Here is a 21734-nt window from a genome sequence, read left to right on the forward strand (position 1 = left end):
ATAGGATGATACAGAATGGAGCCGCGGTACGGAGGCGAAGGATGGAGCCGCAATATGAAGCCGCAGTGCATGCACATATACATATATGTATATACAGTGCATTGTGAAAGTATTTGGCCCCCCTTGAACTTTTCTACCTTTTGCCACATTTCTGGCTTCAAAGATATAAAATTCTAATTTTTTTGGAAAGAATCAACAACAAGTGGGACACAATTGTGAAGTGGAACGAAATGTATTGGATATTTTAAACTTTTTTTAACAAATTAAAAACTGAAAAGTGGGGCGTGCACTAAACCGCAGCCACTAAAGAACCTTTGAAGACACATTCAGGAGCGCAATACAGGTGTGTCTGGAGAGGGGGAAATCTCTGCTGCAACACGTCACATGCTGCACTTTCCCGGGGCATAATGGAAACGTGATGAGTCATAAGGAGCTATAGGGCGTGTTCACACTTAGCTTCTCTGTGCAAAAAAATTCCAACTCTCCAATTTCTGCACCAAAAACTCAACGACAAAACTCAATGTGAACACACCCAGACATGGAGACCATCACTCTCCATAGATCATCCGTTAGCACGGGACGCTCCATAGGATGGTCGGATACAGAGAGCGGTAATGCGAGGATAATCTTTCCAGGGACCATGTTGTACACCTCTGATGTTTCCAGTACCACAGCTTTGCGGAATTGTTGATCTCCGCACGGCGCTACACGCTTTATATAAGGGGAGAAGTTGACTCCGCCCTCACACTCGAGACGCTCCTATTAGCAGGAGGGGGCGTGGTTTTCGGGCAGTCATGTGACCGCTGTGTCTTGTGATCTGGTAGATGCAGATGACTGCCGAGTCCGGACAGGTGATGGCTGTGCGGCTCTTTCCCGTGCTCTGCCTCGTCCTCCTCTCCCCGCCGTGCTCGGGGTTTCCGCACCTGCCGGAGGAGAGGGACTTGCAGGACAGTAACTTGCTTCTGGCGGAGGAACAGTCCCCGTTCGGTTCTCTTTGGCCGCTTCCGCAGACGGTGCAGCTCTCAGCCGCCTACCTCTACGTCCACCCGGCAGAGTTCCGCATAGTGCACGGTGCAGGCTCCACCGCCGGCCCGCTGTGTATAGTGCTGCAGGACGCCTTCCGGAGGTGAGTGCCCGCGCCCTGCCCCATGCACCGCTCCGGGGACTCCATAGCCACAGGCGAACTACAAATCACAGCATACCCAGAAAATGGCACAATGCAGAGGCATGCTGGGAGTTGTAGTCCCCGAGTAACTGGAGAGTCTCAGTATGGCAACAGAAAGTGATCAGTGACCTGTAGCCCTCCTATTCCCGAAGCCCTGGGTTATTATAGGGATATTCCCAGGATCCTGCCGCTTGCTCTGTGTCCTGACTTGTGCTGAATCCTCCTCCAGTATTTCCGGATGATCTGGAGGAGGATGATGCCCTGAATGCTTCATGTTCAGTGTCATGTCTGTCCCCAGCGCGGGGCGAGCATGCACAATTAAATAAGTTACAGGACAGGACATGGCCGATGCTGGGATCTGTAGTCCCCAGGTAGAATTGGCGGTCATGTGACAGGAGCAGCAGGACCACCCTGACATCCAGAAGAGCAGGGATGTAAATGCATAAACGAGAAGCTGGTGGTTTTAGTGCACGGGACAATTTCTTTGTCGAAGTCCTGAGGGCATTGTGTTTCTGAGACCTTGAGTGCAGGCCTGTGCCCGGGGCAGCCTCCCGGGGGCCTGTGCCCAGGGCAGCCTTCTGTGACGGTGCCGCGCCATGTTGTCCGTCTTGTGACTGGAGCAGCGTTCAGAGGTCTTTGTGTGCTAAGTTCAGTATTGGATTTGGGGGGCATCAGCCCTGATGGGAGGTTGTCAGAGGAATATATCGTTCCCTCTACACCAGTATTCTGGCACAGTCGCAAAAAGAGGCCCCTTATACATTAATGTTCACCATCAAACTGACAAAATTGCAGCCAAAATCTTCGCCCGCTTATTGCTGTAGACTTAATTTCTCGTCTTTTTTTAATATAAATCTTGCTCTTTTCTTATAGATTTATCGGCAGCATAATAGTTGCCGTCCAAGAGGCTAAAATAGGACCACCGTTAGGTGTTGGTACAATAAGCCCCTTGTCTATCCTAGTCCATGTGCCCACCATCCCATTATGTCTATTGAGGGGAGCCGGGTGCTAGCTTTGTTACTCAGTGTTCCTATGGGCGCGATGTCCGTGGCCAGTACTTGCCCTAGAGATATGTGCTATACAATGGGATGTTTTGGTGACCTGCATGTGATTAGGGATCCCCTGTTTCCTGCACACAGTTCCTGTGTTATCCCTGCCTGACCCCGGGTGATGTTGCTGCCTCTCTGCGGGCTGCGGACTCTGTTCCCTTTTACTTTGTCAGTGTAAATCTCACCTGAAGTCTGAGATTGCTCTTCTTTGTCACCTGGAAGGAAGCCATGACCTGTGCACTTAAAATGCACCTGTCAGCAGGATTGTGCGCAGTAAACTACATACACTGTCAGGTGGGCGACATTACACTGAGTAAAATGATACCTTTGTTGATGAAATCCGTGCTGTGGTTCTTTTATAATCTTTATTTCCATTTCTGACAAAATGAGATGCTCGTACTTTGGGGCAGGACTTTGACTGGTGCTATGCTTTTGTATTCCTATTTCTGCCTTCTGACAGGTCACTGTGCTTTCAGTGACCTGCCTATTTTACATACTGCCTGTGTAATTTGTGTGCCACACATGAAATTTGCCTGTACCAAAATGGCCCCCGCCACCCTCGTGTGCGCAGTAGCATCTCTCAGCACTGAGAAATGCTACTGCGCGGGCGGCAGGGGCCATATTGCTGCAGGCAAATTTCTTTTTCCTCCAGCAAAATGGCGCTCGCACGTGCTCGGTAGCATGTATTTTCTGGCGATAGATGCTATTGCACAAGCGCCGCTAGCGGCGCCATTTTGCTGCAGAAAAGGTAAATTTGCCTGTAGCAATTTTGCCCGCGCATTAGCATTTCTCGGTTGCTGAGATGGTACTGTGCATGCATGGCGCCATATTGCTGCAGGCAAATTCTTTTTCCTACAGCAAAATGGCGTGTGCGCAGTAGCAACCGAGAGATACTACTGCGCATGTATGAGTGACGGGGGGCCATTTTGGTGCAGACATATTTCATGTGTGGCACACAAATTAAACAGGCAGTATTTAAAACAGTAGGCTGGTCACTGAAAGCACAGTGACCTGTCAGAAGGCAGAGATAGGAAGAGAGCGCCGCCCCGAAGCACGAGCATCTCATTATGGCAGAAATGAAAATAAAGATTATAAACGAACCACAGGACAGATTTCATCGCCATAGGTATTATATTAATTTGTGTAATGTCGCCCATCTAACAGTGTGTGTGATTTACTGAGCACAATCCTGCTGATAGGTGCGCTTTAATACTCCAGTTTAGGCCAGTTGACTTCTTGTAATAAGGCTGCAACTACCGGCCCCTCATGGCCCCACTGACCCAAGCATAGTCAGTCTACGGTGGTCTGTTAGCCATGTGAATCCGGCCGTTTGTCGCGATAAAGCCTTTTGCTCCATTTCTTTGTGTGATAACCTGCAGAACTCGTCCAGACTGAGTATGTCTGACACTTGTTTTCCCTCCCGATCTGCCACACCTCGGCCGGAGTGCAGGAACCATAACGTCCTGACACTGATTTATTGTGGGTGGTGAAACCATGAACCCGTATCATGTATTTACTCAGGGGAATAAGGACGCGTCAAGGTTTTCCCTACTTCTTAGGATTACATTCCCGGCCATTTTCCAGTATTCTTTCCCAAACCTTTCTTGCCTTCATGTGAGGCCAGGGGTTGTCTAAGGAAAACATCTCACAAGTTTTGTGTACCATGCAGTTTTTATTTTTCTGGACTTTTTAAAAAAAGTTATTTGCTGTTTCCATTCTTAAACGTACATTAGCAGATTGATTGAGAAATAGTTCAGTTCAGCACAGAGATTTCACAAGAGCAAAACTGACCAAACCACTTTACCTGTGGAAAAACCAAGAGAGAAATTCTGCCCCAAAGCCTCCAGGGAGCGCTGGGTGATGATCACATTTCAGCCCTTTATTACAATTATTATTTTGTCTGTACAGATACTATGAATATATCTTTGGATATTCCTCAAGGAAAGACAGCACTATGCATGGCAATGATCCAGATTACTTGCCCCAGCTTCAGGTCATTATTACGTCAGAAGACAATGAATGTTTTAAGTTTCCTCACATCGAATCAGACGAGTCGTGTAAGTATATATAATATATATGTGCACCTTGCTTAAAGGGAGCCTGTTTTCCCCAAAATGCATATTAAATTAGCTGTACATAGATATAGGGGACTTGGTCCTTTAAAATCCAGACTAGCACTGTACATTCTGGCAGTACAGTGCCTGAAAAAGTTGTTAGGCTATGTGCCCACGATGCAGAAATGCTGCATATTTTTTCCGCTTCTCCCTGGCAGGAAAAACGCATGCGGTTTTTACATGCGTTTTTCCCGCCAGGTAGAAGCGTTTGTCAAGCGCTCTTCACATGTATTTCCGCATGCGGGTTATCAAGCGCTTTTCCAAGCGATTTTAGCATCACTTGGAAAGTGCTTGACAACTTGGTCACACTATATAAATCCATGCAACCGGCATGGATTTATAGTAGTGTGACAAAGTTAGTTAAAAAAAAAAAAAAGGTAAAATATAAATACTTACCTTCCGATGTCCTCCCGCTGTTTTCTCCGCTGCGTCTGGTGTCTTGGGCAGCTCGCAGTGGTGTGAAGGACCTGCGGTGACGTCATTGAGTCATGTGACAGGTCACATGACTCAATGATGTCATGGCTGGTCCTTCACAACACCGCGACCCATACAGCAGACCAGACGGAGGGGAGAAAACACATCGGAAGGTAAGTATAATCTTTATTTTTTATTTTAAATTCTTTTTTTTAACAGGTTCTATGGTACCCAGGTCTGGATGAGAGTCTCTTCTTCTCCAAACCCGGGTACCATCCGCACATTGAACCGTGTGATATCCGCATATGCAGATGCAGTGATGCGGATGTCACGCGGTTCAATGCAAGTCAATGGCGGCGATTACCCTGCGTGTCAGCAAAATTAATGGACATGCTGCGGATTTTTCCGCAATGATAATCCGCAGCGGAAATTTCCGCAGCATGTGCATAGCACATGCGGATTATCATTGGGGATCATGGGGCACGTATTACCAAGCGTTTTTTAAGCGTTTTCGCTGCAGAAATTCCGTGGCAAAACCGCTTCAAAAACGCATAGTGGGCACACGGCCTTTAATGTAAATGAGGGGTCTTCAGTGCATCCCTTGCATGGCTAAGAGCACAGAGCACCTTTACACCCACTGTTTGCATTTTGGGGAATTTCCCTTGCCCAGAGCGAACTCTGCCTGCATGCAGCCTGTGTGTGCGCACTGACACTGCCTAAGCCTAGCTGTGAGCACACAGTGCACAGGCGTGGTCACAGTGTGGGTGGGCTCTTTCTCCTCCCTGGCTCCTCTCTGAATCCGCTCACCACAGTGATAAACCGGAAAGTATAGCACGTGAGCGACTTCATGGAGGAGAACACACCTCACCGAACTGTGTATGTGACCTGGCTCAGGCGGTGTCAGTGTGTAGGTGCAGAGTTCAGGCAGTGCTCGCTCTGGGCAGACTAGCACTATCAATCAGAAGTCGGGCCATTACCAAGATGCTAATTGAGGGGGCATAATGATGCTCTGATGCCTTGGCCACTCCAGGGGTGCTCTGAAGCCCCCTTATTGGCATTCCTTGTAGACTGTGAGCCCTCGCGGGCAGGGTCCTCTCTCCTCCTGTACCAGTCACTGACTCGTTTTGTTAAGATTATGTAAATGTTTTTGCTATGTATATCCCTATCACATGTAAAGCGCCATGGAATAAATGGCGCTATAATAATTTCAATGAAGTAATTTTCTTAGGTCACTGTACCATAAAAATATACAGTTCTAGTATGACTTTTGTAGAGGTTATCACTGTTCAACTAGTTTAATATGCATTTTGGGTGTGACCAATTCCCATAACATAATGTGTGTGTGTGTATAATATATATATATATTTTAATAACTATTTGCCGATGGCCTTTTATTAGAACAATCCTACAGCTGCATCAAGTTGCCCAACGCAGACCCACACAATAAGGACACCTACACATTACACCGACAGGAACTTTTATGACGTCTCATTCTAAATCCATGGGCTATAACTCCTTCACGACCTTTGATGTATTTTTACTGCCTTTGATGTGGGCTCTATGCCGAGCCAACATCTTTCCCTGCACTTGATGTTTGATTTAATCAGCTGTCGTGTGCCTTTAACAGTCACAGGTGGAGTGGTGATCCACGCGCGGCTGTTAACCTGTTAAATCCTGCTGTCAGTCACTGACAGCAGGATTTAACACACGTCATCCATCAGTGACCCTGTCATGTGATCGCAAGGCGCCGATGGGTTGTCTTGACAGCCGGGGGTTTGCAGAAGACCCCGTGCCTGTCATTGTGAATCTTCTGTGAACTCTGTCTCGTGGCCGGCGTTTATAGGAGATTGTGATTTGGGCTATACATAGCAGTGTTTCAGCCCTGCTATATATAGCACAGGTGATTAGATAATCACAGCTTCAAGTCTCCTAAGGGGACTATTGAAACCAGCAAAAAGTGTCTGAAGGGAAAAAGAAAAAAATATATGACAAGAAAAAAAAAAGTTCAAATCACCTCCCTTTTTGCTCCATTTTGAAAATAAAACAAAAGAAAAAATACACATTTGGTATTGCTGCATTCAGAAATGGCTGACGTATTCAAATAAAAAAACAATCCAATCAGTAAATGGCGTAATGAGAAAAAAAGATCAAAACCCCAGAAATATGCTTTTTTTTTATGGCCGCCACAACATTTCAATAAAATGGGCGATCAAAACATCATATATACCCCAATATGGTATCAATAAAAACGTCAGCTCAGGGCTACGGGTCTCGGAAAATGGCGACATAACCAAATTTTTTCTTTTCTTACAAATTTCAGAATTTTTTTTTTCCACCACTAAAAAAAAAACAAACCTGGGGACTCATATTTCCGGTTCAGTTTTACCATATAGTGAGCATGGTAAATAAATGCCATTCAAAAGTATAACTCGTCCTGTGAAAAACAAGCCCTCATATGGCTATATTGATGGAAAAATTAAGTTATGGCTCTTGGAAGCAGATGAGGAAGAAATGGAAAAAAAAATTAAAAATCGCAAGGGTATGAAGGGGTTAATATGGAGTTGGTCTCTTTGCAGCTATGAAGGCTCAAGACCCCTTCACACTAAGCGACGCTACAGCGATCCCGACAACGATACGACCTGGCAGGGATCGTTGCTGCGTCGCTATGTGGTCGCTGGTGAGATGTCAAACAGTCAGATCTTCCCAACGACGCAGCAACTATGCGGCGTCCCGTAACGATGCACGCCTATGTGTTTGTGTCTGAGTCGTCAACAAGGTCGTTGGTAAGGTGTCAAACACACTGATGCATGCTACCCAGTGGGACCTCAACGATCAAAAAATGGTCCAGGCCATTCCGACACGAGCAGCGATCTCACAGCAGGGGCCTGATCGCTGCTAAGTGTCAAACGTAGCGAGATCGCTGCTGAGGTCGCTGTTGCATCACAAAACTTGTGACTCCGCAGCAATCTCGCTTAGTCTGACGGGGCCTTCACTCTTCTGGGACTTTTTGCTCATTTATCCAGAAGAGTGTTTGTGAGATCAGACACTGATGTTGATGGGGGGCTGGGCTCACAATCTGTTCACAATGGTGTTTGCTTGGCTGAGGTCGGGGCTCTGGGCCAGTCATGTTCTTTTACACCAAACTTTCCCAACCGTACCTATATGGACCTTGCTTTGTGCACTTTGGCACTGTCATGCTGGAACGGAAAAGGGCCTTCTCCAAACTGTTCCCACAAAGTTGGGAGCTGCAGTTGTCCACAGTATCTGGTGTGCTGATACATTAAGATTTCCCTTCCCTGGAACCAAGGGGCCTGGGCCGATCCCTGAAAAACAACTCTCTAGCATCATCTCTTCTCCACCAAACTTTACAATTGACACAATGCAGTCGGCCCTTCCATATAGTGTATGTATCTCTATGGTTACACACTACAAGTAAATCCAGTGTTGTAAGATTCTCCAATCGCATTGCTCATTTCCATCTGGCTAGATCTTGCTGCCTTCCTCCTATAGGCTGCGTAGATGTACAAAAATTATGCACGAAAGAGCACACCGTGACTCCATCTGCTTCGTTGTAGTCAATGGCCCTGTCGGCACATATGCCCGAATCCCATTTTGCGGGTGTTCAAACATTACCCCGACTGGGCCACTGAACGTATTTGCAATCGCTATGTGAATCCAGCCTGAAATGATTAACTACTTGTGTAAGCGAACTCTTAATTTAGTTTCATCGATCAGTGCACCATATGATGTACTATTGACTTTTCTTCTGTTCTTTGTAGACAAACTGATAATTGATGATAATGGAGCAGTTTTACAAGCCAGTCAAGTCTGGGGTGCCCTACGAGGTAAGAACGCTTTACAGGAGTCCATACACTGTGGATAGATCCATCACCCCCATACATATGCTCGCTTGGCTCGGGCGAGTACGCTTGTGCTTTTCTAGAGAAAGTTAAGTAAGCTGCTGCTGACACCTCTGATGCCGGCTTATTTCCCATAAGAACAAACGCATCAGGCATCGAAATTAATTTCTGCGACTCCCCATTCCCTATTCACAATAGATGCTTGGCTATTCCTGTCCCAGTGAGGGCCTTATGTGGTGATGCCAACATTGCTTCTATTTTTATTGCTGGCTCTCAGGTTATGTAATCTTTTATCGTCACTTTATCATGTGCTCCAACCACAAAGATGGTTGTGTTGGCATTGAAGCTGCTGCCTAATGTGCAGTGTTAGGCATGATTCACGGTCCAAGTACTGGCCTTGATTCTGGATCGGCCACGGATCATCAGACTCAAACTCAACAATCTCGTATATGACTGAGGCTGTTCAATTTGGATCTGGAGACTCCCCCCCCCCCCCCCCCCCACCTGCTGTTCTGATTGTCGCCGTCCAAACTAATCATTCTGCATTGGAGTGGTGCGTTAACCATTTCTAATCAGAGTGAATCACATAAACTATTTTTGAGCCAAGGCCATATTGGATCCAGGCGGAGGGAACATTCAGTACTTCCTTTATATTTCACCTTCCTTTTGAATCTACTTCTGGCTTTGGCTCCATAAACTACATGTGATCCCAGCCTTGATGTTTTCCTAGATAACACAGTAGCAAATGAATAAATTCATATTTTGTCTTCTTTTCAAGGCCTTGAGACCTTCAGTCAGCTGGTGTATGAAGACCGCGCTGGGTCGGTGAGTATTCACGTGTTTTGAATATAGGGAAGTGTCTTGTAGAAGTGAGATATTCAAAGCAAATTTCTTCCCCAGAAAGGACGTTCCATTGCGTTACTAGTAAATGTGATTGACTCTTTGCCCTCTAAACCTTGTTACCACATGATGGCGCAAAGGTGCGGAATAAGTTCTAACATTATATTGTTTGGGGCCAAGAGTCGATCACTTTTTTTTTTTTTTTTTTCTGCTATCCCACTGGAAATTTCTTGAAGGGATGAACCTAGTTTCCGCTATACAGTCTGGCATCCAAAATACATTAAAACATAAAAAAAAAAAATTACATTCATGACAATATTAAAATCTCAAGTTGAGTCGAAATTTTATCTGCTGGTTGATCCAGAGATCGCAACCACCCTCCAGTGTCTCCACAGAAAGTCACACGATTTAGACCCAGGCCTGACATGACTCCTGCTGGGGTGACCTGACCTGCTCGTTCCAGCAATCAAGACTATAGCAAAGTGTTCTTGCCTTGTGGGATGGATACTCTCTGATCTACTGAAAAACAAAACTGTAATTAAAGGGACTCAATCAGCAGAAAATGACTGTTCAAACGAAATCTCGCCATTCGGTGCTTCATGGCGGGCCAATCATTTTAATACTACTTGTTTTCCCTCAGTCTCCACCCCCCTCTTCTTTGACAGCTCTGGCTTCATAGGGCTAAAGAAAGGAGGAGATAAATGGGAAAACAAGTAGGTGGGAAGGTGTACTTGCACGTGAATCACCGAGCGCATGTACTTGGTTTGAACAGTCATTCTGTGCTGACAGTCGCTTTTTGGCTCTTTTCAAGAAACCCTCTATGGACCGACATGCTATGACTACAAACCTGACTCTACCCTGCCCTTCTTAGGGAAAGTCCTAGAAAAGGCTGTCACTATCCAGCTAGATACCAGACTGCCATGTGACCGCAGCTATTACTCCTTCCAGTCTGGCTTCTGGAAGAAAACATGACATTGAATCAACACTAACATGAGCACTAAATAATCTGCTCCTGACGAGAAACTGTGGTGAGTGTCCCATATTAATAAACTTAGATCCTTCTACATCATTCAGTACAGTTGGCTGTGGCATCCTAATACACTGACTTAAGGCATTCTGCAGAATAGAGGAAACGTTCTAAGGACTGCCTTAAAGCGTCTCTCAAAAACCTTGGAGTCAACATCAATGAATGGGAGAAGCCTTCCCTGACCACTCAGCTTGGCGAGGCAGGATCACCTCCTGAGCATGCACAGCTGAAGATAGGAGAATCTTTGAGGCAAAAAGAAAGTGAGCTGTACGCAAGGCACAAGCGACATCTACTGTGCAGATCACATCTAGTTACTTATGTCATGTATGTGGGTGAGCCTTCAGGGCCATGATTGGCCTCATGTCACGGGTGTGTCAGAAGTGACAGTCACCCTGCAGTTGGTTGCAGGAGATCTCTTCGTTTGGCATTACAGACAACTTCTTGAAGCTGTCTCTCTAGGACCCAGCGGCTACCTTCCTCTGGCTAATTAACACCCTGGCCTGGGTGTATAAATACCTGCTGTGTGTCAGAGGGAGGTGCCGGCGATATTCATTACTACTTGTGAAGGCTTGAGCAAAAGCAGTTCTTCCTCTCTGGAGCTAGAGGACATGTCCGCATTTGTCTGGAGTCGACTAAAGCTAAGCGATTTTCCCCTGTTTGTTCCTCCTTGTTGACTTTAGTATTCAGTGGGGATCAACTAGTGCTCATCCCCTCCCTTCCCTAGCCAGGGCCAAATGCCAGGAAAAGACAGGGCGAGGTACTTGTGCGGCGATTGGTGAAGAACCAATATAGGGACGTTAGTGGACACAGGATGATATTAGCTCAGCCTACCCCCCCCCCCCCCTTTCCCTAGAGTCTGGGTTTCCTTTCCCTCTTCCCTTTGTGTTGCACTGAGGCTGCGTGCCCACGTTGCGTATTACAAGTGTATATGCTGCGGAATTTCCGCAGCGTAAACGCTTGTAAAACGCATGTATATCCGCACCCCATGGTCCCCAATGGCATTCCGCAAAGCATTGACCGCAAAGCGTATATGCTGCGGCCAAAAATCCGCAGCATGTTCATTAATCGCGTTTCCGCATGCGGATGGTACCCAAGTCTGGAGGAGAGGAGACTCTCATCCAGACCTGGGTACCAAAGAACCTGTAAAAAAAAGAATAAAATAAAGTTTATACTTATCTTCTGATGTCTTCCCGGTGTTTTCCCGCCGTCGCGAGGTGTGTGGAGGACCTGCCACGTCATTGAGTCATGTGACCCATCACATGACTCAATGACGTCACCGAAGGTCCTGCACACAACAGCGTGAGCCGCTCAAGTCTCCGGACGGGGCAGAGAATGCATCGGTAGGTGAGTATAAACTTTATTTTTTTATTTTTTACCATTCTGATTCTTTTTTTTTTTAACTATTACTTGGTCACACTTTATAAATCCGTGCCGGTTGCATGGATTTATATAGTGTGAACAAGTTGTCAGCACTTTTCCAAGTGATGCTTGAATCACTTGGAGAAGTGCTTGATAACCCGCATGCAGAAATGCATGCAAAGACGCCTCACAAACGCTTCTACCTGGCGGGAAAAACGCATGTAAAATCCGCATGCGATTTTTCCCGCCTGGGAGAAGCGTAAAAAATATGCTTCATTTCCGCAACGTGGGCACATAGCCTAAGTCTTTCCCACACCTTGCGTGACACCTCATCAGTCATCACCGGACCCAAAGCCACTGATCCTCCTCTAAGCAATGAAGTCACGGTCATCTTCGACAACGAAGGGTTAACAGTTCACGTTAGTTCTCAGCCTTAATTAGTCTCGTCATTTTCCAATAACTCCAATCCTCCGCACACTGAACTGGCTGCCTGTAAAATGGAGAATAACTTTTAAAATTTCCTTGCTAACTTTTAAAGCCATGAACAACTTGGGGCCCCAGCTAGTTGAAGGATCTACTGAAGCCCTACACTCCATGGCCACCGCTCAGATCAGCAAGCAGGAATAACCTGTCCATATCCAAGATCCAGCTCACAACATTTGGAGGTTGAGCTCTGTTACACAGCACTCTCTCTTAGTAACTCATTACCTGGATCATTCAGGGACATAAAATCCCTGGATACATTTAAACCAAGGCTCAAAACGCGACTATCCGGTGTCGTTTAAAGATAAATTCTGAACTCCACATCAGAAATGATCCCAAACCGATTTTATTTATTCTCCCTGCATGGAGTCAATTGTGAGAAAAGTGCAAAACAAATGTTTGTCTTTCTTGTTTGTTTTCATGTTTTGTAAACAGTTTAACCCCTTAACAACCGCTGTAATGCATATTCACAGCAGCAGTTAAGGGTACTTAAGACTCAGAGACGCGAAAGAGCGTTGCTGAGGAATAAGGCTGTAGCTCTCCCCAGCTTTGGAAATTCCCCGGAGAGGAGAGAAAAATTAAGCCCCCCGAGCCCACCCAGTATCTCCGCCGACCGTCATCTCCCGGTAAAAAAAAAAAAATTGCCGGGCGCATGCGCAGTGCACCCGCCGAGATCTGCCAGCAGGTACCCGGCAACAATAGGGAATTTTCCCTAAGGGTTTATTACAGTGAGCAAAATGAACCAAATCGCAGTGATCAAAAGAAAAAATAAATCAAATCCCCCTTTGTCACCTCCTTAGATAGTTTAGATAAAAATTATAAAATTCTTTACTCTGTCGCCTCATTGGAGGACACAGGACCATGGGACACAGGACCATGGGTGTTATGCTGCTGTCCTCTAGGAGTCGACACTATGCTTAATGTGAAAAAGATTAACTGTGGCTCCTCCTCTCCAGTATACACCCCTGTACGGCGTCAGCCTTTTCCAGTTTTTGCTTAGTGTCGCATAGGAGGCACACCTAAAGATTTTTTACTCCAATTTTTTTCCTTTTTTTTTTTTTTCTTTTCTCCCCCCTCCCGACGGATTTACAGATGAAGATAAGTGGGTCTCCTGCGAGACTCCCGGCATGGCTCCTTCCTCTGCTGGGGTGCACAGTTGAAGTCGAGATGTCTACTTACCATGTCGCTCCTTCCCCAGCCCCTCGGGTGCTGGTTTGAAGTCGAGACCCCCCTCCTTTCCCAATTCCTTTTGGTCTCTGGGTTGAGGTCGAGGCGAGGATAACAGCCCGCTGATGGTGACAGCAGCACCCTCCCTAATCCCCCTCTGGGGGGTATTAGGTTGAGACGCCTCAGGTAGGGCCTGTGCAGGCATCCGCAGCTCCCGGTAGCTGACACTCTGCACAGAGTCCAGGAATCCCAGCCCTGCAGCGGACTCCTGTTGGGGCCGGGGGACAGTGCAAGGCAGTCATGGCATACTTAGATACAGGCCTACCCAGCCCTGTCTCTTTGCTGGCACCAGTGCTATGGTGCCTCAGGGGGACCCTTCTAGGGCCCCCCCTTACACTAATACCCCCACCGCCATTACTGCCGTTAAAACCGGGGGGGGGGGGGTCCGGTTCAGATCCGGCACCCCCCTGGACTTCCGCACCGGCCCGGAGCCCTTTTGAGCGTTGGCTGTAAATTTACACCGCAGCTCCAGCCTAGCCGAAGCTGCCGCCCACTCTCCGCCCCCCCCGGATGACGAATATGACACTCTACAGTGTCATAGAAGGGGCGGAGTCAAGCTGAAAGGGCGCTTTTTTCAGCAATACTGCCACCCTTTTCAGCTCTCCGTCCACCTTCTTCGTCACACTCCAGCGGCCATTATCTGCTACAGGAACATTAACCCTGCAGCTACTGGTCGGCACATACAGACCAGGCCTGCCAGTCTCCGGGGGGCACAGGATTGTGGATCTGCGGCACTGGACTTAAGAGGCACACTGGTGGGGTAAGATCACAGCTGGAGGCTCTCACTCGGCTGTGAATCCTATAAGCTTCTCTGCATTGCTGGCCCCCTCTGCATAGCCACCCCTGTATACTATGCCGGGCTAAAGGTCCAACAAAACCAGGCAGGACTGCTATTATGCACTCTGTACAGCCTGCAGTAATACTCTCCCCAGTGGCAGCACATATCCACATTGCCAGGACTGCATGCAGACTGTTGTGCCAGAGCCCCATGAAGCCCTTGCCAATACTTCGGTGCCTAATACCACACCGGAATGGGTCACTCAGATGTCGCAATCTATGACGCAGTCTATAGATAACCTCACATCCACATTGCTTCAGGCTCTGCAGAGTCATGCCTCGGCTATGAACACTACTAAGCAAAGGGAGAGTTCCACTCGGGGACATGGCACGGGCACATCCACGTCTAGGTCAGGATTCAAACGGACCCACAGGTCACGTTCATCTGCGTCATCCCATACTACACGGTCGTCCCCTTCCAGTGAGAGACACCGTACTCCCAGCTCATCTAGACCGTCCCCTGACAGGGACAGACAATGCAGATCCCCACAGCCATCCCTGACAAGAGAAGGCCTCCGCTCCGGTTCTCCCAGCAGGAGACGCCTTAGTGATGCACAAGATTCGGATGACATCTGTGATTCCGACTCAGACAAGGAAACCGAAGGGTCCCTAATCCCTATCCCCCCCCCCCCCTGGCAATACAGTGCTAGTTGATGATCTAATCTCATCTATCCATCGGGTGCTGGACATCTCCGACCCACCCCTGGAGACGCCAGGACATAAGATTTCCTTTGACTGAGTCCTGAAACCGCCTAAGGTCTTCTTTGACCACCCAGAGTTTAAAGCGATCCTTAAAAAGCAGTTCTCACAACCTGAGAAAAAGTTTACTAATCGCAAATATCTGGAGGCGCGGTACCCCTTTCCACAGGAGGTCACCAAACAGTGGACAGATCCACCTGAAGTGGATCCCCCAGTCTCCAGACTAGCAGCACAGACACTCCTTTCACTGCCAGATAGCTCGACCCTCAGGGACACAGCAGACCGGCAGGTGGAACGCATGGCTCGTTCAATTTTCAAAGCCGCAGGGGCCTCCCTGGCTCCCGCGTTCGCCTCAGTTTGGGCTGCCAAGGCCAGGCCCAAAATTTACAAACTGGCCTACAAGCATCTACCCCTGAACTGTCGGACCAACCGGCCCAAATAACAGTTGTAGCAGATTACATGCTCCATGCAGCTCTGGATTCTGCAAGGGGTGCAGCGGGGATAGCCTCAAACGGCATCACAATTCGGCGTATCCTCTGGCTGCGAGAATGAAAGGCAGATGCAGCCTCAAAGAAGTCCCTCACACACCTCCCATATCTCAGTGATCAGCTTTTCGGTGAACAGTTGGACACAATGATATCCAACGCCACCGGGGGTAAGAGTACCTCTCTCCCCCAACTGAAGCCCAAACACACTTACAAAAAGTGCAATCAAACACGATTCCGATCCTTTCTTAATTCTTCCGGCTGGTCCGTCTCGCGACCAGCACAAAATAACAACCGCGCTCCATGCAGGGACAACTCGCGGTCGACCCAAAAGTCGGACAAGACCTGGCAATCAAGGGCAGGCCAGTAAAAAATTAGAGGAGGAAAATCTCGGATTTCCTCCTCATCATGACTCACGGACTCCGGAAGACACCCCACCTGTAGGCGGCCGTCTTTCGCTCTTTCATCAAGTCTGGCTGCCTATTACAGAAGACAAGTGGGTCAGGGAACTGGTGTCTTCAGGATACAAGAATAGAGTTCACTTTCAACCCGCCAAGCAGATTCTTTCTGTCTGTTCCCCCAAAACCGCCAGCCAAGGCTCTTGCCTTCCACCACGCGGTCTCCTCGCTTCTTCAAGCAGGAGTCATAGTACCGGTTCCCACGGCCGAGCGCTTCCAAGGGTTCTACTCACATTTATTATTAGTCTCCAAAAAAGGAGGCAGCGAACGGCCCATACTGGACCTAAAACAGCTCAACAAATATGTGCGGGTATGTCATTTTCGCATGGAGTCCCTTCGGTCCATCATTGCGTCCATGGAGAAAGGAGAATTTCTCGCCTCCATAGACATTCAAGACGCATACCTGCATATACCAATTGCGCCCGCCCTTCAGAGATTTTTCAGGTTCGCAATCGACCAGGCACACTACCAGTTCGTGGCTCACCTGTTGGGACACACCACGGCTCCCAGAGTGTTTACCAAGGTCATGGCAGTCACCGTGAACGTCCTGCACTCCAGAGGCATAATAGTTGTTTCATATCTGGACGATCTCCTCATCAAGGCTTCCACCTTCAAGGACAGCGAACTCAGCGTCTCGATCACAATCGACATTGAGTCCCCTGGGCTGGTTAGTCAACCTACAAATGTCATCACCAACCCCGAGTCAGTCTCTGACCTTCCTGGGAATGTTATTCAACACCTTCAAACTCCTTCCCAAGGACAAGGCATGGCCTCTCCGTTTAGGAGTCCGCTCCCTACTTCGCAAACCCCCTCGTTCTCTCCGGTTTGCCATGAGAGTCCTTGGCAAGATGTTGGCGGCATTAGAAGCGGTACCATTTTCCCAGCTTCACCTCAGGCCTCTCCAACTAGCCATCCTCAAGTCACGGGACAGGAACCCTTTTTCTTTCGACAGGGAGTTCCAGTTGACGTTGTCAACCAGGAGGTCCCTGCACTGGCGGCTCAAGCCAACCTCACTAACAAAGGGGAAATCCTTTCTCACAGGTCAATGGAAAGTTCTGACCACCGACGCGAGCCTGATGGGTTGGGGTGCGGTACACCTACACCACAGGGCACAGGGCAAGTGGTCCCCAGCAGAAGCAACCATGCCCATCAACATCTTGGAAATTCGTGCCATCCTCCTGGCGTTGAGAGCCTTCTATCACTTACTGGCAGCCTCTCACATCAGAGTACAGTCGGACAATGCCACGGCTGTGGCATATGTAAATCACCAAGGTGGGACCCGCAGTGCCCAGGCGATGCAAGAAGTGACGCACATTCTCCACTGGGCGGAAGACACAGGTTCGGTTCTCTCTGCGGTCCACATTCCGGGTGTGGACAACTGGGAAGCAGACTTCCTCAGCCGGCAGGGAATGGACTCGGGAGAGTGGTCTCTCCATCCCGAAGTTTTTCGCCAGATCTGCCATCGCTGGGGGACTTCGAACGTGGACCTAATGGCATCCCACTTCAATGCCAAGGTCTCCAACTTCATGGCCAGGACACACGACCCGCGGACGCCCTGGTCCAGGAATGGACCCAGTTCCAGCTCCTGTACATTTTTCCACCTCTCCCCCTTGATTTCCAGAGTGCTGAGAAAAATCAAGCAAGAGGGAGTTCCAACCATCCTAATCGCACCAGACTGGCTCAGACGTACGTGGTACACCGACATCGTGCAGCTCACAGCAGACGTCCCCTAGCGTCTTCCCGACCGCCCGGATCTTCTGTCACAAGGCCCGTTCTACCACCAGAACTCAGGAGCCCACAATTTGACGGCATAGCCATTGAGACCTGGGTTTTAACCCAGTCAGGGTTCTCGCCTGACGTCATTGGAACCATGATCAGAGCACGGAAGCCAACCTCTGCAAAGATTTATTACCGTACCTGGAAAGCTTTCTTTACCTGGTGCGAATCTCGTGGCCAGACCCCATTCCCTTATTCCCTCCCCAGGGTACTTGGGTTTCTCCAATCGGGTCTGGAGGCCAGACTGTCCCTGGCCTCCCTTAAGAGCCTGGTGTCAGCTCTCTGTGTTTTTTCAGATGCGCATTGCTAACAAGCCGCAAGTAAGGACATTTCTTCAGGGAGTTTCCCGATTGGTTCCCCCCTACAGACGACCACTAGAAAAGTGGGATCTCAACCTGGTGCTGACAGCATTGCAGGAAACATCTTTTGAACCCCTTAGGGAAGTCTCACTCCGCCTTCTATCCCAGAAAGTGTTTTTTTTCTAGTGGCAATCACCTCGCTACGCAGGGTGTCTGAACTCACAGCACTCTCCTGCAGACAACCCTTCCTGTTTTTTTTACCAGGACAAGGTAGTTCTCCATATGGTTCCATCCTTCCTTCCGAAGGTTGTGTCCAACTTCCACGTCAATGAGAAAATTTCACTGCCATCCCTCTGTCCGGTCCCGGTTCATAGAGTGGAGAAGGCTCTGCATACGCTTGACCTTGTCAGGGCATTACGTATCTGTGACTGCGCCCTTCCGGAAGTCTGATTCTCTTTTTCCTTCTTCTGGAAGGCGTCCGCAAGGGTCTACCAGCTTCCAAAGCTACCCTTGCCAGGTGGATCAAATCCACCATACAAGAGGCCTACCGCCTCAAAAATTCTCCTCTTCCAGCAGGTATTACGGCACACTCTACACGTGCGGTAGGGGCCTCCTGGGCCATTCGGCACCAGGCCTAGGCGCAACAAGTGTGTAAGGCAGCCACCTGGACTAGCCTACACACGTTTACCAAACACTACAGGGTACATACCCAATCCTCAGCAGACGCGAGCCTGGGTAGACATATCCTGCTGGCGGCAGTGCCCCAATTATAGGGGCCTGTCTACACAATTTGCTTCCCAACCAGGGACTGCTTTGGGACGTCCCATGGTCCTGTGTCCCCCAATGAGGCGACAGAGTAAAGGAGATTTTTGTGTACTCACCGTAAAATCTTTCTCTTGGCCTCTAATTGGGGGACACAGCTCCCACCCTGTTGCCTGTTCCGGGCCTTTGTTATGTTGAGTTCTCATTGTTTTTTCTTGAGCTCGTACATGGTTGCCTTCTTATAGGCACGGTATGTTATCCATGTTACGTTCCTCCTAATGCTTTTGCACAAAACTGGAGAAGGCTGATGCCGTCCAGGGGTGTATACTGCAGAGGAGGAGCCACGCTTAATCTTTTTCAGATTATGCATAGTGGCGCCTCCTAGTGGACAGCAGCATAACACCCATGGTCCTGTGTCCCCCAATTAGAGGTTAAGAGAAAGAGATTTTACTTTGAGTACACAAAAATCTCCTTTTTCACATTCTTTGCAGTTAGAGGTCAGGGCTGTGTTGGGGTTGGGATTTTTTTTCAGAAGTAAAGGAAAAAAAAAATTATGACAATATGACTAGTGTTGAGCGCAAGTGCTCGCTACTTGAGTTTGCATCGGGTGCTCTAGTATGCCCAGAGTACGTGGGTGCTGGAGTCCTTGCCCCACATGTTTCGCAGCTGTCATACAGCAAAAAAAAAAGTGTGTGCGTGTAATTTTTTTTTTTTTTTCGGGGGGGGGGGGGTGTCTTAACATGTGGGGTGGGGACACTGTGCATACCAGAGCACCCGATGCAAACTCAAGTAGCGAGCACTTGCGCTCAACACGAAGGACAAGATATTCTATGTGTCAACCTAATGTTATCAAATTCTGTTTCGTACCTCTGGGTTCAAAATTCTCACTATACCCCTTGATAAAATCCTTGAGGGGTGTAGTTTCCAAAACTGGGTCACTTGTGGGGGTTTCCACTGTTTAGGCACGTCAGGGGCTCTCCAAACACGAAATGGCGTCCGCTCTAGATTCCAGCCAATTTTGCGTTCAAAAAGTCAAATGGCGCTCCTTCCTTTTCGAGCCCTGCCGTGCTCCCAAACAGTGGTTTTCCCCCACATGTTGGGGTATCTGCGTACTCAGAAGAAATTGCACAACAAATGTTGTAGTCCATTTTCTTTTCTTACCCTTGCAAAAATGAAAAAAAATTGGTCTGAAGTTTAAATTTGTGTGAACAAAAAGTTAAATGTTAATTTTTTCCTTCCACGTTGCTTCAATTCCTGTGGAGCACATAAAGGGTTAATTAACTTCTTGAACGTGGTTTTGAGATCCTTGAGGTGTTCAGTTCTTAGAATTGTCACATTTGGGGATTTTCTGTCATATAGACCCCCTCAAACTGACTTCAAATGTGATGTGGTCACTTAATTATTATTTTTTTTGTAAATTTTGCTGGTGAAATGAGAAATCGCTGATCAACTTTTAACCCTTATAGCTTCCTAACAAAGAAAATGTTGTGAACATTTGTTGTTTATGAACTATTTTGTGTGACATATCTCTCTGATTTAAGGGCATAAACTCAAATTTTGAAAAATTGCAAAATTTTCTACATTTTCGCCAAATTTCCTTTTTTTTCACAAATAAACGCAAGTCATATCGATTAAATTTTACCACTATCATGAAATACAATATGTCACAAAGAACATTCTCAGAATCAGTGGGATCCGTTGACGCGTTCCAGAGTTCTTATCCTTTATTTTTTATATATATTTTTTTTTTTTTTTAGTCTGAAGAAACCTCTACAGAATATGATTGTAATTCAGATTACAGTGAACGCAGCTGATGTCTTCATATCAGAATTATGGGCTGTAGACATGGATCTCTTTAAAATCATAATTATTTTATTAAGGTTTTACAATGTGTCCATAAAAAAATATCATCTGTCTCTATTTTTTCCGGACAGCTTAACAAAAAAAAAAATCAAAGTCAAGTTGGCAACCCTGTTCCCGTTATTGTATCTGCTATACCTATACTGGATACTTATATATGATACACACCTGTGATCACCTTCTTCTTTTTTTTTTTTTTTTTTTATTTGTCTTTTCCTTTTTTTTTTTTCCAGTTTATTGTAAACAAAACCCAAATTACTGACGCCCCACGGTTTGCACACAGAGGGGTCTTGCTGGACACATCCAGGCATTTTCTGCCATTAAAAACTATTATTATGAACTTGGTGAGTTATGTTGATTCTCTTCTATTTTCTCGCAGTATAGGCATGGTTAATATATTTTTTCCGTTCTTCTGATGTTGAAAAACTGGTAACTTTCAATTACAGTCATGTTAATTCATTAAGGCTATTGCTGCACATGAATAATCGCTGTGTTATTACACTAAATTTAGATTTGGCTCCAATAGGAGGTGGAGGTCATTTTAGAAATGGAGCGCGGGCTGCATAAAGTTTATTTTAGTTTTATATTTCATATTGGTTGAATATCTGGTTTACTATATAAATTATATAGTGAGAGAAATGTACCCTCCGTCTATGACAGGTTCTCTTTAAGAGATATGATGCAATGTTATTTAGTTTATAGTCTTAGAATAAACTTTTTGCTGGTGATTTTGCTCATAGTCAGTGTCAAAGTATTCAAGGTGATCCCCTGTCGATCACTGTGCACTGGCAGGCGGGTTTCATAGAGCCCTACATATGCGAATCCAACACCACTGCTGCTCCAGCATAGGGGAGGGGGCTGAGAGACCCAGTGAGTGACAAAAGCGCCCACCAGCGCAGCAGCGCCCCCCCCCCCCCAACGCCATATTCTTCTTTGTTTAAACTACGATACTTCAACACCGAGTTATGGAGACACGATTCATCTCAGTGATACACAAAATAGATTGTTGGAAACCTGAGGGCA

The 21734-nt window shown here is 47.3% G+C and overlaps 1 protein-coding gene across 2 annotated transcripts in view; it reads left to right on the forward strand.

The window, feature by feature from the left end:
• The first annotated feature begins 792 nt into the window (after positions 1 to 792).
• Positions 793 to 21734, forward strand: part of HEXB (hexosaminidase subunit beta) — a 53743-nt gene continuing 32801 nt past the window's right edge. The window contains exons 1-5 of one of the 2 annotated variants that reach the window (XM_073679856.1): positions 793 to 1126; positions 4120 to 4268; positions 8519 to 8584; positions 9378 to 9424; positions 20945 to 21055. In XM_073679856.1, coding sequence (XP_073535957.1) covers positions 825 to 1126; positions 4120 to 4268; positions 8519 to 8584; positions 9378 to 9424; positions 20945 to 21055 — 675 coding nt within the window. In that variant the 5' untranslated portion in view covers positions 793 to 824. The remainder of the gene's footprint in view (positions 1127 to 4119; positions 4269 to 8518; positions 8585 to 9377; positions 9425 to 20944; positions 21056 to 21734) is intronic. The other variant, XM_073679849.1, reaches the window with a different exon arrangement.

The sequence above is a fragment of the Phyllobates terribilis genome, unplaced genomic scaffold (assembly GCF_046119375.1).
Source record: "Phyllobates terribilis strain yellow unplaced genomic scaffold, ASM4611937v1 Scaffold_1__5_contigs__length_1240528914, whole genome shotgun sequence".
Lineage (NCBI taxonomy): Eukaryota > Metazoa > Chordata > Amphibia > Anura > Dendrobatidae > Phyllobates > Phyllobates terribilis.